The following is a 16592-nucleotide window of genomic DNA, read 5'->3' on the forward strand; positions in this document are numbered from 1 at the left end:
TTTAATTAACAGTCTCTCCTGACAAGACTATATGCTTTATGAGAACACAGTCAGTGTTGGTGCTGTATGCCCAGGTCCTAGCACAATGCCTGGCACAGGGTAAGCATAATATTGAGTGAACATATGCTAATCCAGGGTTATGCAAGAAGGTAATGGCAATCACTGTACCCATGACTTATATTCTCAGTACACTACACTTGACTAAACACCACTAAAGAACAGAGATCATCTCAACTAGTGTCATCTATTTAAAAGAGTAGCTTATTGACAATTCTAAGAAAAGGGACAATTATTTTCTTACTTGTAAATCCCTCGTGACATATTTTCAATGTATTTAGCTTTGTCTTGAACTCCACAGTGGTAATGGTAGGTCTTCACACAGGCTTTTATTTCACATCCAATAGTAGCACCAGGCTGACTGCAAAGTGTACATTTCTATTTAAAGAAAGAAAAAGAATCATTATAAGCCATATTTCAGAGTGTAGGCAATCTTTATTGTTGTTGTTGAAGAAAGAATCCACCTGTATAGTTTAGGCTGGCCTTGAACTCACTATGTAGCCCAAGAAGACCTAGAACTCATGGCAATCTTTCTGATGTGGCCTCAGAATTCCCAGCCATTTCCAAGTACTGGAATTACACACCCAGCTAGACAATCTTATTTATTTACTTTATTCACATTTCAGCCAAATATATAAGTTTATAAAGCAAAGTGCAGCTGGGGAGATGGCTAAGTGGCTTAAGCGCCTGCCTGGCAAGCGTGAGGTCCTGAGTTCAATCCCTGTACCAAAAAAAAAAAAAAAAAAAAAAAACCAAAAAAACAAAACCCTAAAAAAACAAAGTACAGTCACTTTCTATTTTTAAAGAGGAATACACAGAACCCATTTAACAGCATATAATTAAGATAATACTATAGCCAGACATAGTTGTGTGATCAGTCATCTCAGCAGGCTGAGATAGGAGTATCCCTTGAATCCAGGAAATCTCCCTTTCAAAACAAAACAAGCCAGGTGTGGTGGCACACACCTATACTCTCAGCTCTTAGGAGGCTGAGGGAGGAGAACTGCTGGGAGTTCAAGGCCAATTTGGGTTACACAGTGAGTTCAAGGCCAGTTTGGGTTACATAGTGAGTTTAAGGCCAGCCTGCACCCTCTATCACTAATAATAATACTACTCCAACTTACACCATATTTTGCTGAACCTTCTACAGTCATCTCCTGATGTTTCAATTACTTAACATTCATAAACTGCCAAGGTACTAGAAAATACATCCTACACAGGAGAGATCTGACATCTAAATACTACACAGAGAGGAGCTGGGGAGATGGCTCAGTGGAGTAAGTGCTTCCCTGGCAAGAGCAAGTGTCTGAGTTCAATCCCCGGTTCTGCCAAAAAACAAAAAGAAACGAAAAAAAAAATCTCCTAATTTGGGCCGGGTAGATGGCTCAGTGGAATAAGCGCTTCCCTGGCAAGCGCAAGTGCCTGAGTTCAATCCCTGGTTCCGCAAAATAAATAAATAAATAAAATAAAAAATAAAATAAATAAATACTCCACAGAGAAGGCACTCCTTGATAATGCCAAAACCAAAAAGAATAATATTGCATATTTCAGTAGTTTGATTTATTCTCCCCAAATCAGATCCTTTTTCTATTCTGACTAGGGTAAACAATGAGAAAACAGCAAAAGCAATCCCTTTAGAGAAGGGTCACTACCAAGGAGGCAACAGGACAAAGGGAACCTAAAGTATGTGAAATCTTTCAAGATGTCTTGGTATGACCTGTATCAGCCTCATCTAAAGAATGATGTAAGATGAAAAGGTACCTGGTGAGAAAAAGGATCTCAGAGTCAAATATGTTTAATATGTTTGAAAAATACTAGCTTAGGTAGATTGCTTTATTGTAGAACTTCTGATGGCCTTTCTCTTGGAAGAAGTATACAGTAAAAAGTTTTCAAGTTTACTGAACTCTAAATGCTTTTTTATTTTTGGAGCAAGCTTGGCGCACACATCAGACAAATGCTAGATGAGGGGTGCAGAGGTGAGCAATAAGTTGATCGAGCGAGTTGAATTACTGGGTTTTGCAGAGTGTTGCAGGCCTGTAATCCCAGCATTCAAGAGGCTGAGGTAGGAGGTTTGCTGTTTGAGGTCAGCCTGGGCTACAGAGTGAATTCAAGGCTAGCCTGAACTACATGGTGAGACCTTGTCTCAAAAAACTACAAAAAGAGTTGAATTATTGTCCTTCTCACCTAGTTGAACTTTAGTGCATGATATAATTCTGCATTATAGGATAAATGATTTCCCATGTTTTTAGTACTACAGGTTGTTTTGTAAAGTATCATTTTTTAAAAGAGTAATCAAAGTATCAATATACTAAACTAGAACAAAATAAAAAAGAGAAGAATGTTCACTCTTTAAAACAGGAGGGTTATTTCTAGGACATTCTACATGACAATTAACTCATTTTCTTCAACAAATCAATAGCATAAAAAATTACCAAAAGCAACCATGAGAGGGTGAATATCCCGTGCTATATTACATAAAGGATGAGCTATATAACAGCCAAATATAAAGTATAGTCTTTTTTTGGAATCCAACTCAAATAAGTCAACTTTAGAGTTTTGACATAGTTGGGGAAATACAAATAGGAACTGGTTACCACAAACTTATAAGGTATATGATGTTGTTCGCTAAGAAAATGTCCAATTAAGAGATGTACACTGAAGTATATAGACGTGGAAGTTACGCAGTTTGAGCTCTGCCTTAAAATACTTCAGACTACAAGAATTAAAGACATAGATAAAGTGAGTGCCACAAATACTTTATAATTGCTGGATCAAGGTGATGGGTAGATGTGTTACTATTCTTTCTTCTTTAGATGTTTTAAAATTTCCATAACAAAATATTGAAAAATTAAGTCATTTCTAAAGATGATTGCTGTCTGAAAGAAAAGACTTTGCATTCCACTGACATTTTATATTCATCAGCTTTAAAGGAATAAATGATTAATAAAGACACCAGTATTTAAGTTTCTTTTTAGTAGTTCTGTATATTTAAAAACATGAGACTAAAGCATATTTTATTATAGGAAACTTTAAAGTTGTAATAAACATTTTAGGAGATGTAAGTGTTTATATATAATTTAAACAGAAGACCTCAGAAACTTTTTATTAAAATAAAAGGAAGAATTAACAATATTGGGTAGTTTGTAATGCTGCATTAGGCTTATGGAATTTGTCTTTAAGCAAGCTTATATAATGTAACACTTTAAAATTTATAAGGTTTGTCACATTCATATTTTCATTTATTTTATTAAACTACCTGCAAATACCTTGAAATGTAATGCTTCTTTGTATTAAGAAATAAAGTTGCATAAAAAGGTTTATGCAACCTAAAGTTGCATAATGTTGTTTCAGCAACATTAACAGATGTACACTATTATATTCTATGTAAGTCAAATATATATTGTTTTAACATGAGAACTACTTTATATTAAATTTCCTGATGACAATATATTTGAAGTAGTTCTTTTTTATGTATTTAGTACAGGGTCTTACTACCCAGCTCAGACTCAGTGATCCTCCTGTTTTCAGCCTCCCCAGAATTGGGATTACAGACGTGCACCACAATGCCCAGTCTCTGTGGCTGGCTCAGCACACTCGGGGGCAAAGCCAACACAGACTGTGCTACTAGGGATCGAACCCCAGTCCCTGCGCTTGCCTAAGCAGGCATTTAGTCTGCTGAGCTATCTCACTGGCCCTTGACTCGATATATCTGAGATATGCTGGAAGTTGAGAATCAAAAGTAATGTGGCATAACACAAATATAAAAATCACAGACCATTCTTTTTCCTCGCTTAATCTCCTGAAGTACAGTTTTAATATCAAAATCTCCAAATTCTGCTCTTGATGTTGTTGTTAGCTGGACTGTACCAGAAGAAAACAACTAGGGAAAAAAATGCACAAATAATATTATTCAGTGTCCTTATGAAAAAAAAATAAACAAGATAACAATGAATACATTATACTGCTCAAATTTCTACAGCAAAAAATAATTTTTCTTAATAGTTATAAGTCAAATGTTTTACTAGTCATAGCTGATTAAAATACAACCCAAAATAAGAACCCAAGGGAAAAAATACTAAGACTGTCAGTGAGTAGCCAAGATTAAATTCTCTGCATCAAACAGTGAAGATTAACAATATCATCCTATTGTCAACTATTTCATATTTCCATAAAGTTTCAAAAACTAGTTTAAGTAGAAAATTTCAACCAAAGAAGCTGATGAGAATCTCCTCATTTTTTGTTTCTTTTCAAAACAGACATGTCTAAAATGTACTCTAAGGGAGTTCCAGGCACACATATTTGGAAGAAACTTCCCAGGTAAATCTTACATGCACTTTAGTCAAAACATCTGATGTAAATACTTTAAAAAACCTAACTATAAATGGGATGAGTGATTTAATACAATATAACTCAAAATATTGCAGCACAAAAAGTTGCACACTCTAAGTCAGACCTGGATTTAAGAAATCAAATATAAAGCAACTTCACCTTATTCTTATCTTTAAGGAATTGAAGCAACTATTAGGAAAAGTTTATCATAGATAATTGCAAAAAAGTGCTAATCACAATAATATTATAGTGGGGGCCAGGGAGATGGCTCAGTAGAATAAGCGCTTCCCTGGCAAGTGCAAGGGTCTGAGTTCAATCCCCGGTTCCACAAAAAAAAAGAAAAAAAGAAAAAAAAATATTATAGTAAAAGCCTGGAATATCTTTCATGACATATTCATAACGATGAAATTCTTACAGCTGTGAAATAATTATTAATAATCGCAGCAAGCCTGATGGATTATACTGAATATGGTCATAATAATTAGTGTTACTTCAAATCCTACTAAAATATAAAGGCTATTTTTTCAAAGTCTGAAGTTTACAGGATATCATTCTTCATAAGTGAAATACTAATGCTAGGGGGAAATTTTCCATTTGTTTACTGTGTTAGTTGATACATTGTGTCAACTTGGCTGAATCAGCTCTGGCAGTTTTCAGCATGGGGGCCTCACCTTGCAGGTGGGCAGGGCCCAGGAATTGAGAAAGGCAGGAAGCCGCCCTGCCTGGTTTCCTGCCCTCCCGCCCCACTTCCGTGGAGAAGTCTCAGTCTTTAGAGGAGCTTGACCTTCGCAGCCTCGCCACTTTGGAGGAGCTCCGATCTTCACTGTGGCACGTGCTGGTCTTCGCAGTCAGCACAGAAGGAAGAGAGAGACTTGATGGACGCCACTGCAGCTGCTGCTCCTCCTCTGCTCTTCATTGCTTTCTGCCGCATGAACTGCTGTTGTTTGCCTTGGAGCCAGCAGAATACGGACTGAACCCTCCAGTAACTGTAAGCTAAAGAAACCTTTCCTTCCTTCATTTTGCGTGTCGGGTATTTGTACCAGCAATGAGTAAAAAGTAACTAAGACAGAATTTGGTACCAGGAGTGGAGTCATTGCTATGGCTAAACCTGATCATGTGGATTACAAGCTTTTGGGAATGGTTTATGGGAAGAGATAGGAAAGGTTCAGAGATGTCGTCTACATGTGAAGCACTGGAACAGCTTCGGCTGTTCTGTATGGGAGATTCTGGTCAGAGCTCAGAAGACCAGAAGGCTGATTGAAAGCCGGCCTGTAAAGACCAGGCTGGGGAGGTTTCTGTTGGGAAGAAGGACAGCATTGGTTGTTGGAGTGCAGATGATTTGTGTTATGGGTTGGCAGAAGGCTTGTCTGCATTTTGCTCCTGTCCAGAGACTTTGCCTGAGACTGAAATTAAGCACAGTGGACTAGTTAATTTTGGAAAAGAAATTCCAAGGCAGCCAAATATTGGGGCAGTGGCCTGGTTGTTACTGGGGGCTTTTAGCCAGATTTATGAGAATCAAGAGCAAAGAGCCCAAAAGGATGATTTAAAATGTTGTGAGTTTGGCCAGAAAGGAAGCCCCAGGAAAGCTGTGGACCGTGAAGACAGAGCTGAGAGGATCTCTATTGCTGAGAAGGAACAGGAGAGTAGAAAAGATGTCCTGAGGGCATCACAGGAGGCGGCAGGTTCTTGCCTTTTGCAGCCTCAGAATGGCAAGGGTGAGGGACTTTGCTTTGAGGAGAAAGCTGCAGAGACCCATGTTCCAGAATGGAGGCAGCAGCCATACCAGGTTCCAGAATGGAGGCGGCAGCCACATCAGATTGCAGAATGGTGCCGGCATAGAGAATTTGTTTCTCAGGATCAGGGTCAGAGTGCTCAGCGATCCACGCACTCCAAGAGAGAGGAAACCCTGGCTTCTGCTCCAGCTGGCAGCAGCCCTTGGCATCATCCACATGGCTTTGGTTGTAGGTGCATGAGGAATGCAAGTGTTCTGAGGTTCAGAAGGCTTCCGCCCAGATTTCAGAAGGCCTGAGAGGCCAGGCACTGTGCCCCTGAGAGGCAGTGTGTGAAGCTGTGAGTGAGAAGCCTACTCAGTGGAAACCTCAGAAGTTTGAAAAAGCCAGGAATGTGGATGGTCTAAAAAAAGCTGCAAAAAGGGAGCAAAGCAGGCCTGAGAGAAAAGCCATAGGAGCTACCCGCAGAAGTGCCATAGGGGTGGAGCCACATAAGGCTTTTGGAGCGATGGTCCACAGGGAAGTACAGGACTTAACGTTTGCCCTTCTGGACCTTGGACTTGTTTTGGTCCCAGGTGTTTGTATCCTGCTGTGTATCCCTTTTGGAATGGCAATGCTTATCTTGTGCCTGTGAATGTCAGAAGTATTTAACTTTTCATTTGTAGAGGGGCTCACAACTAAGAGTTTGCCTTAGATCTTGGAAGCTTGGGACTTTGACTTTTCAGTGTTGCCTAAACTGGTAGGACTTTGGTGACTCTTAGAGATGGACTAAAATGTCTTTTGCATAAACGGTTGTGCATGAGTCTTTGGAGGGCCAGGAGTAACATGTCATGGTTCTAATGTAATGCAATGTTCAATTTGTAAAATGTTTAAGCATGTCTATGTACCTGGAAATTGGCTTAAAAAAGTATATGTCTAATTGCCAAGTTGACAAGGGATGGACTGTGTTAGTTGATACATTGTGTCAACTTGGCTGAATCAGCTCTGGCAGTTCTCAGCATGGGGGCCTCACCCTGCAGGTGGGCAGGGCCCAGGAATTGAGAAAGGCAGGAAGCTGCCCTGCCTGGTTTCCTGCCTTCCCGTCCCGCCCCACCCCGCTTCTGTGGAGAAGTCAGTCTTTAGAGGAGCTTGACCTTCGCAGCCTCGCCACTTTGAAGGAGCTCCGATCTTCACTGTGGAACGCTGGTCTTAACAGTCAGCACAGAAGAAAGAGAGAGACATGATGGACGCTGCTGCAGCTGCTGCTCCTCTGATCTTCATTGTTTTCTGCCGCATGAACTGCTGTTGTTTGCCTTGGAGCCAGCGGAATACGGACTGAACCCTCCAGTAACTGTAAGCTAAAGAAACCTTTCCTTCCTTCATTTTGAGTGTCGGGTATTTGTCCCAGCAGCGAGTAAAAAGTAACTAAGACATTTACTAAATGATTTTTCAAAAAGTGTGGGCATGACACAGCTCAGCTCTATAGTGCTTTCCTAGCATATCCAAAGTCCTGGGTTCAACCCTCAGTATTGTTTTTTAAAAAAAGCACCTAAAAAGAACCATGCTTACCATGCACTTGTAATGTGCAGCTGCCTTCTTGGCATTAAATATATGCAGCTTTCCCCTTGCTTCATTTTCTTCCTCCCCTACATGACAAAATCCACATTTAGGCCTGGTGTCACTGGGGCTGCTTCTGTGTGGAGACCTGTCTCTCTGCAAATGGAAAAGAAAAAATGTACTTGAAAAATGCTATCAGGGGCTGGTGAGATGGCTCAGTGGTCTAAAGCACCTACTTAGAACAAGCTTAGCAAAGCACAGGGACCGCGGTTCAATCCCCCAGCACCACATGCCAGCCAGCCCTGCCCCCTGGTGGGCTGAGCTGGCCACACACACACACACACACATAAATAAATAAAATTTAAAAAAAAAAAGAAAAATGCTATCAGTATTTCAAGCTTAATTAACGTTTTTAATGTATTATGTATACAGGGTCTACAGGGTCTCACTACACAGATCGGACTTGAAGAAATCTTTCCTGTTTTTCAGCCTCCCAAGTGCTGGGATTATAGGTGAATGCCACTTTGACAAGTCTCAGTCGCAGTCTTAGGGGTGGGGCCTGCACAGCAGGCCAGGGATTGAACCCTAGTCCCTGCATCTGCCTAAGCAGGCACTTTAATCAGCTGAGTTATTTGGCCAGCCTTTTATCAACATTTCTAATGATAAACCCTACCTATAAACACAGTTTAAATGAAATAGTCATGATGTAACAAAAAGTAAGAATCCAGTAATTTCTTACTTACATAGGAACTACTTTCCATTTCATCTGTCCCATGAGAAGATGTGGACCTGGTATCTTCTGATAATCCTTTAAAATTAGTTTTCCTTGGTCTTCCTTTGCGGCTTTTCTTTTTACTTTTTGGAGATGAAGGCTCCAGTTCATGCTCATTAAAACTTTCTTCTAAATCAGCTGCTTAAAAATAAACAATAACTTTGTATGGACCAATTTTAAAAGCAGCATGAGTTTATTAATTCACAGGACCTTGATTTTATTTACAATGAAATCACTAGAAATGAGGGAAAATGGTTTGTCATAATTAACACAGCAACCTAATATTTCAGATAAATGCAACAAAAATAAAACAAAAAGTTTATTATAATCACTGTAACCTTAATTATTTCCTTTGACTTTCTATTTTGTAAAAATGAGTTTTGTGATCTTAACTGCATGATTTTACTTTGTCTTTTATTCTTCTGAGACGGAGTCTCCTTAAGTAAGCCAGGGAGATTCAGTCTCAGACTACTGAGTGCTAAGATCATAGATGTGTGCCGCCACACTGCCTTGCTTTCCTGTACTTTAAAGTCATTTATAATACAAGTAAAATCTGTTTTGCAATCACACTGACCACTTTCCAAGAGCTCATCCCCCACTTCCCCACATGTGACTAACTGCAACAGTACTGAGCTGCACAGACATGGCTGCTTCCATCAGTGCAGGAAAGTACTCATCTGGATAGCTCTTCAATCATCACGAAAACTGAATGAACAAATTTAACAAAGATGTCATCTATAATTGAATTGATCAAGTAATTAAACAAATATTAAGTATAAAAGGAGTTTCTAACACAAGGGACAGAAAGGAAATATTCCAAGTTAGTTGTGTATACTTGGATGGGCTGAACAAAATTTAATGTATAAACCTCAGAATTATATTTCCCAGCAATCTGAAAATAATTTCTAGCACTAACTGAAGCTATTTCATTAAAGGATTAACTACAAATATTTATTAAGGGTCTACTGTACATAGAGAATGTATTTAAGTTCTAAAAAAGATGTAAAACTGAATTCCTAGGGCCGGCAAGATAGCTCAGCGGACTAAGCACCTGCTTAGGCAAGTGCAGGAACCAGGGTTCGATCCCTGGCCCAGCCCTGTCCCCAGGTGCTCTGAGCCCATCACCGAGACCTGGCATAGTGATGCACACCTATGATCTCAGCCCTGGGGAGACAGAAAATAAGTGGATCACCATGAGTATGAGCTGTATAGTGAGATCCTGTACCAAATACATAAAAAACCCAATTGAGTTCTTACTTGTGTTACAGTCAAACCGTAAAAATTCTAGGCATAGCCATCTAGCAATTTCATTGGTTTTTCCTTTACCATATTATTCATTATAATTCTTGAGACTAATTTCTTAACAAAAAAGCATATCAATTTCTCCTCTCAGATGCTAAAGTCTGCCTGCCTGCTGGCCTGTCTATTTATTGGCAGTAGTGGAAATTGAACTGACGGTTTTTATACTGAGTCGCAGCCCCGGATATTTAAAAAAGTGTCAAGACAGCGTCTTGCTTAGGTGTTGAGCTGCCCAGGCCAGACTCAAACTCAAGATCTTCCTGCCTTGGTCTCCTAGGGTGCTGGGATTACTTTACAAATGTCAGCATTTTTATTTCTTTGGTGCTGGGGATTGAATCCAGGGCCTTGTGCATATAAGGCAATTGCACTACCACTGCGCCATATCCCCAGCACACATCTATAATCCCCATCTATGATCACATTAAATCACTTTTTTTGGAAATAGAAGGCACATATGGTAAGAAAAAGGCATTTAACTAGTATACTTGGATATATGTAAAACCTCAGGGAAATTGCAAGTGTTAGCCTTTGCAAAATAGTTAGTTTTTTTTTTTTTTACATATTTAGTACAGGGTGTAACTACACAGATTGAACTCATAGTGATCTTCCAGTTTTCAGCCTCCCAAGTGTTGGGATTACAGGCGCATGCCACCACACATAGTTTTAATCACCATCTCAGCACCCCCCTGGGGGTGGGGCCAGCACAGAACACCAGGGCTTGAACCCTGATCTCTGCATCTGCCTAAGCAGGTGCTTTAATCTGCTGAGCTACCTGACCAGCCCTCAAAACACTTAAATTATAAGAATGGAACTTCACCTATGATGGGATTGAGGGATTTAAGGGTAAGAGGTGTAAGTTATTGGACAATAATTTACAGAGAACAAGATAAATTATGTAAATAACTCTTCCTATGCAGACAGAGAATTAAAACATATTTCCTGACCATAACACTGCAGCAAATTTCACATCAAAGCATACTATCCATTTTAAATATTCAAAGTGACATTAAGATACAAAATGTCATTGAAGCTGTAAGAATTACTTATACTTGCCCAAAACTAGTCTTAAAGTGAACATTTTTGTTTGCAAATGATTTGGTTCAGAAAAAGAAATGTTTGGCAATGTTTTGTTTTTGTTTGTAAACTGAATCAGATGACAAACATGACCATGGTCACCTTACCCACACAAATACAAATGTGGCTATCTTTTCCAAAAATCACAGAACAAATTAAGTTCGCAAACTGAGGTACCACTGTGTATGTAACATTTTGTTATCTATAATAAAAATCACAAATACCATAACACTGCATTATTTAACATCTAAAAGAAATTACTTAAGAACTGATTCTATTAACAGCACACAAGATTAGTTTTCCACATGACATCTTTTGCCTTCACATGGAATTACTAAGGAAAAAAATTTATTTTATTTAATTTTTTCTTTTTTTGGCAGACCCAGAGACTGAATTCAGGCCCTTGTGCTTGCCAGGGAAGCGCTTATTCCACTGAGCCGTCTCCCCAGCCCCTTTGTTGTTGTTGTTATTTTTTTTTAAGAAAAAAATTTTAGCGGACTTTAATATCAACAGTAAAATTGCGAGGGATTAGTAGATTTAACTGTTCAATTTTCAAATTTCTGGAAAGTAGGAAGAATAATGGTGAATCAAAAGTCAAACAATAAACTAGAACAGTATTTCCTATATTGTGACAAAGATCATATATAAATTCATATACAATTAAGACTCCACTGGAAAAATGGATCGAAGAGGTGATGAGAAAATTTATGAAGTATATGTAGTTAATAAAACATTTTAAAAATCTTTCATGAAGTATATGTAGTTAATAAAACATATTTTTAAATATTTAATTTCGGCCAGGCATGGAGGCACACACCTGTACCAACTACTTGAGAGGCTGAGGGAGGAAGATTAAAAATTTGAGGTCAGTCAACACAACTTAATAAGATCTAATCTCTAAGTTATTTTTTTTAAATTATCTTTTTTTAAAAAATTTATTTATTTATTTATTTGTGTGGGGGGGGCCAGCTCAGCCCACCAGGGGGCGGGGCTGGCTGGCATGTGGTGCTGGGGGATTGAACCGAGGTCCTTGTGCTTTGTTAAGCTTGTTCTAAGTAGGTGCTTTAGACCACTGAGCCATCTCACCAGCCCCTAATCTCTAAGTTAAAAAACTAAAAGGGCTGCAGAGTTAGCTCAGTAGTAGAGTACTTGCTTATTAGCATCTGAGAGGCCTTGGGTTCAATCCCCAGTACCAGAAAAAAAAATAACTTCTCTAGAATCAAAGTGCAAATTAAACGATATATTATTTTCACCTATCAAAACAACAGACTTTAGTTAGAAAAATTACAACAAACCCAACAAAAATGTTCCTAGTAAAAATATAAATGGAGAGCACAGACCATGTTTCTACATAAACAAGGATCAACATTAGAAAACAAGCTCTTGCTAATCTAATTGATATAAAAGGAACTCAAAGGTAGTTCTATAGGTTCTTGGAATACTAAATGGGCAAGAGCACAAGACTATTTTAAAAAAATATATCAAGTATACTATACAGCAACAGCAGTTAGAATACTGGCATGAGAACAGATATGTATGAGTGGAAAGCCTAAAAACAGGTGGAGTAGATGAGAGGTGTAAGTTTGAAGAGAGACCAAAAAAATTTGGTAATTGAGAATACAATAAGGGTACATCTTCAGATGAGTGGGGGAAAGACGAGATGGCACTACTAGCTATTTTTTTAAAAAATGAGATTCCTTTCCTCATACTACATAAAAAAATCAGAGATGGACTTTAAAATCTAATCATTAAAAATGATAAATGTAATTGAATAGAGATTTAAGAAATATTGTTGCTGTTAGAACACGTAAGTAAGCTATAAATGATTTTTTTCTGGTACCAGGAATTGAACGTAGGAACTTGTGCTTTCCAGGCAGGTGCTTAAGCCACTGAGCCATATCCCTAGGCCTAAAAATATTGGTTGGATACTTTTTAGTAAGCTATAAATGAAAATGGAGGAGCTGGGGTTATAACTTGCACATGCCTGGCAAGCGTTGAGGTCACGAGTTCAATTCCTGATATCAAAAAAAAAAAAAAAAAAAAAAAGGAAAAGAGAAATATAAGCCAAAAATAAATAGTTTTTGTACAACAAAGGCACCATAAACTAAGTTAATTTTTAAGTTTTAATTACTTTTTTTAAAGAGAATACAAAATAAAAAATTAGAAATGATACAGAATTTCACTAAACAAAATAATATGAATTGTTGTATTGCACAGCGTTGTCTTCAAATTAGTTGTCTAGAACTGAGACATGCATGCAAAATTTTAAACAAGTTATGAGATTAAGAGAAAAAAAATTAGCATTAAGTGCTCATTTCTATAGATGAGCAGAAATTCCCAGTACAGTTATCTAAGCCATCCTGTATTCATACAGATATATCACTTTACCACCTCCCTCCCTCTCCTATCCTTCTTATCTCAGTATTGCCTTCCCTTTGAACAGATTCTTCTCCTTTTCACGTTATCTATTGCATCTTTCAGATTTTATTTACTCTTTTATGTTCTTACAGTAGTGAGATAATATGATGTTTGCACATGTGGGTCTGATTTATTTCACTTAAGAGTATGGTCCCTAGCTGCATTTATTTACCAATAAAAGTCTCAATTTATCCTTTTTTATAGCTGAGTAATACTCCATTGGGTAAAAATACCCCCTCTTCTTTATCCACTCCTCAGCTGATGGGCATTTGGGTTGTTTTCAAGATTTAGCTATGACAAATTGCACTGCTATAAGTATGGGTGCACATATATCATTGTAGTAGGATGTTTTCAGTTCATTTGGAAAAAAAATATCCAGGAGGGGAACACCTGGATCAAATGGGACTTCTATTCCTAGCTATTTGAGGAATCTGCACACTGATTTCCATAGTTGTTGTACCAGTATACAATCCCACCAACAGTGGAGGAGAGTTCCTTTTTCTCCACAGCCCCACCAGCATTTGTTATTGGTAGACTGCTTGATGTTAGCTATTCTTTTTGGGGTGAGATGGAATCTCAGTGTTGTTTTAATTTGCATTTCTTGAATCACCAATGATGTTGATGATCGTTTCATATATTTAATTGCCATTTGTAGTTCTTCATCTGAGAAGTGTACATTCACCTTAGAAACTCACTTTTGGATTGGGTTTTTGAATTTTGGGGGCCTAATTTTTGAAAATTCTTTATATGTTCCAGATAGAAGTCCTTTGTCAAAGGGACATTCGGCTATAATTTTTTCCCAGTTTGTGGGTTTTTCTTTTTACTGTTGGTGTATAAACTAAGTTAAAAGATAAATTGGGTTGGGAATACACAGCAACACAAACAGCAACAACAAAAAGACAATTGTGAATCCGTTTGTATATAGTGACTGAGACGTAACACCTGTATCATAGGGATTGCCTACAATTCAACTTTATAAAGGTAAACCTCCAAGAGAAAAATACAACAAGGATAGGAATGGGTAATTCTTAAGAGAAATAAATAAAAAATAACACAAGCCCAACCTTACTAGTGGTAAAAGAAATGAAAATTAAATGTTGTAATACGATTGGCAAAAGCTAAAGACTGAAAAACATTCAAGAGTGGTAGGGCCTGGAGAGATAGCTCGGCAGTCTAAGCGCCTACCTTGCAAGCACAAAACCTAGGTTTGATCCCTAGTAACACATGCCCTGGAGCCCCAGGCATGCCATGTGGGCCACTGAAACTGGGAGTGGTGGTATACACCTGCAATCCCAGTGCTAGGGAGGCTGAGAGAGGAGCATCACGAGTCTGAGCTACGTAGCAAGATCCTGCACCAAATACATAAATAAATAGATGATTTAATTTTAAAAAAATACTGACATGGTTGGTGCTACCACAACTGGATAAATGGTTTCTAAAGCAATGTAACAGTAATTATCCATAATGTTAAAAGCCTAGAACCTTTGATTTGACAGCCTCATTTCTAGGACTTTATCCCTCAGTCAAACATATTAAGTACATACATATAGTTTCATAAGGAAGGTCACTGCAACATTATTTGTAACCATGAAAAAATAATTTTATAATATATTTTTATTAATAAATCCTTAAAGTATGATTCTAAATAGTCCATGAAATATAACTCTAAAATGAAACAGATCTGTATGAGGTCTGTAACATATCACAGAATAAAAAGAACAAGTTGCATAACATTATGTATATGTGGTATAAGATTGCTGCACTAAAGTGTATAACTGTGTATATGTATAAATTTGTATGTAAAAATGGCTCTAGGAAGATATGTGTACATCAAACTGTTATTACTGATTCTGCCTTTCTATGGTTTATATCTAGATGTCCACTTGAGCCTCTTGCCCTAGGCAGGGCTTGTGGAAGGTGACTGGATCAAGAGGGCTTATAGCGGACTTGCTGTGAGGAGCTGGGGCCTGGTAGGAAACAGTGGGTCATGGTGGCATGGTCTGGAAGGGTTTATTCCCTTCCTGGCTCCTCACTTTATTCTCTCTCCTTCTAGGAAGCCCTGACATAAACAGATTCTCTTTGCATGAAGCCCTTCCACTATGCCGCAGAGCTGAAAGCTCTATAAACTATGAGCCAAACTAAAGCTGTGGGGCATTTTGTGTCAAGTATTATGTCTCAGAGGCAAGGAATGTGACAAAGACACTGCTGGAGATGTGATTTGAGGCAAGGAAAGGGCTCTTAAAATCTGACTTCAATTGCATTTTGTACTATTTAATGTTTTTGTAGTGCAGGGGATGAACCCAGGACCTTTCTCATGCAAGGCAGATGATCTGCCTATGAGCTATATACCCAGCTGCATTTTCCTAAAACAATGAGTATTATGCTACTTCTGTAATTATAAGAATCTGTAATCTCCCATGTGGTGAAAGGGTAAAGAGGGAGGATGTCTATCCATCACTGGTGAGACTATAACCGAACAGGGTACTTTTAGAAAGCAGTATGGTAATGCAGGGTCAAAAGGTTAAAAGGGTTAAACTTTTTGTTAAGAGAGTTTGTTTTGTACTCTTTGGCCCTGACCCAGTGATTTCAGTTACAGAAATTTATCTTAAAATAGGGCTGGCAAAACAGCTCAGCAGACTAAGCACCTGCTTAGGCAAGCGCAGGAACAGGGGTTTGATTCTTGGCCTCACATGCCATGCCATCTCCGCCCCCAGGCATGCTGAACCAGCAACTGAAACTAGCGTTGGTGACACACGCCTGTAATCCCAGCGCTGGGGAGGCTGAAAACAAGAGGATCACTATGAGTCCAAGCTGCGTAGTGAGATCCTGTACCAAATACATAAAGAAATAGAAATTTATCCTAAAAAATAATTGAAAATGTATATGAAAATGTGAACAGACAAAAATATCTCTATTTAAAATGTTCAGGGGCCGCCCAGATAGCGCAGCGTATTAAAGCATCTGTTTAGGCAGGTGCAGGGACCAGGGTTTGAGCCCCAGCTAGCTGTGCTGGCCCTGCCCTCAGGGCCCACTGAGACTGCAAATGACACTGGGCTTGTTGGTGCACACGTGTAATTCCAGTCATTTGGGAGGCTGAAAACAGGAGGATCACTACGAGTTCAATCTGTGTAGTGAGATCCTGTAGACCCGGTACTAAATAGATTTTTAAAAAGTACATGATTGTAACCTATTGCACTTCCCTCACCATTTCACAATTGTAAAATTTTTTTTCATAATTTTATCGATAAACAAATAGCAATGAGACAGTTTCAAATCAAATTGGTAGGACAGTTTCAATAATTAACACATTGCATACATTCTTCCTAGTGGTTAAGTGCTGTACAAGATGTGGACATGATATCCTAACACCATTAGAA

The 16592-nt window shown here is 38.4% G+C and overlaps 1 protein-coding gene across 2 annotated transcripts in view; it reads right to left on the reverse strand.

Annotated features, from left to right (window-relative positions):
- Phf6 (PHD finger protein 6) overlaps window positions 1-16592 on the reverse strand; it is a 72261-nt gene that overhangs the window by 19105 nt on the left and 36564 nt on the right. The window contains exons 6-9 of one of the 2 annotated variants that reach the window (XM_004634477.2): window positions 8396-8565; window positions 7665-7808; window positions 3833-3937; window positions 302-435 (exon numbers count right to left, since the gene is read on the reverse strand). In XM_004634477.2, coding sequence (XP_004634534.1) covers window positions 302-435; window positions 3833-3937; window positions 7665-7808; window positions 8396-8565 — 553 coding nt within the window. The remainder of the gene's footprint in view (window positions 1-301; window positions 436-3832; window positions 3938-7664; window positions 7809-8395; window positions 8566-16592) is intronic. The other variant, XM_004634478.2, reaches the window with a different exon arrangement.

Source organism: Octodon degus, unplaced genomic scaffold, assembly GCF_000260255.1.
Source record: "Octodon degus isolate 3935 unplaced genomic scaffold, OctDeg1.0 scaffold00063, whole genome shotgun sequence".
NCBI classification, from domain to species: domain Eukaryota; kingdom Metazoa; phylum Chordata; class Mammalia; order Rodentia; family Octodontidae; genus Octodon; species Octodon degus.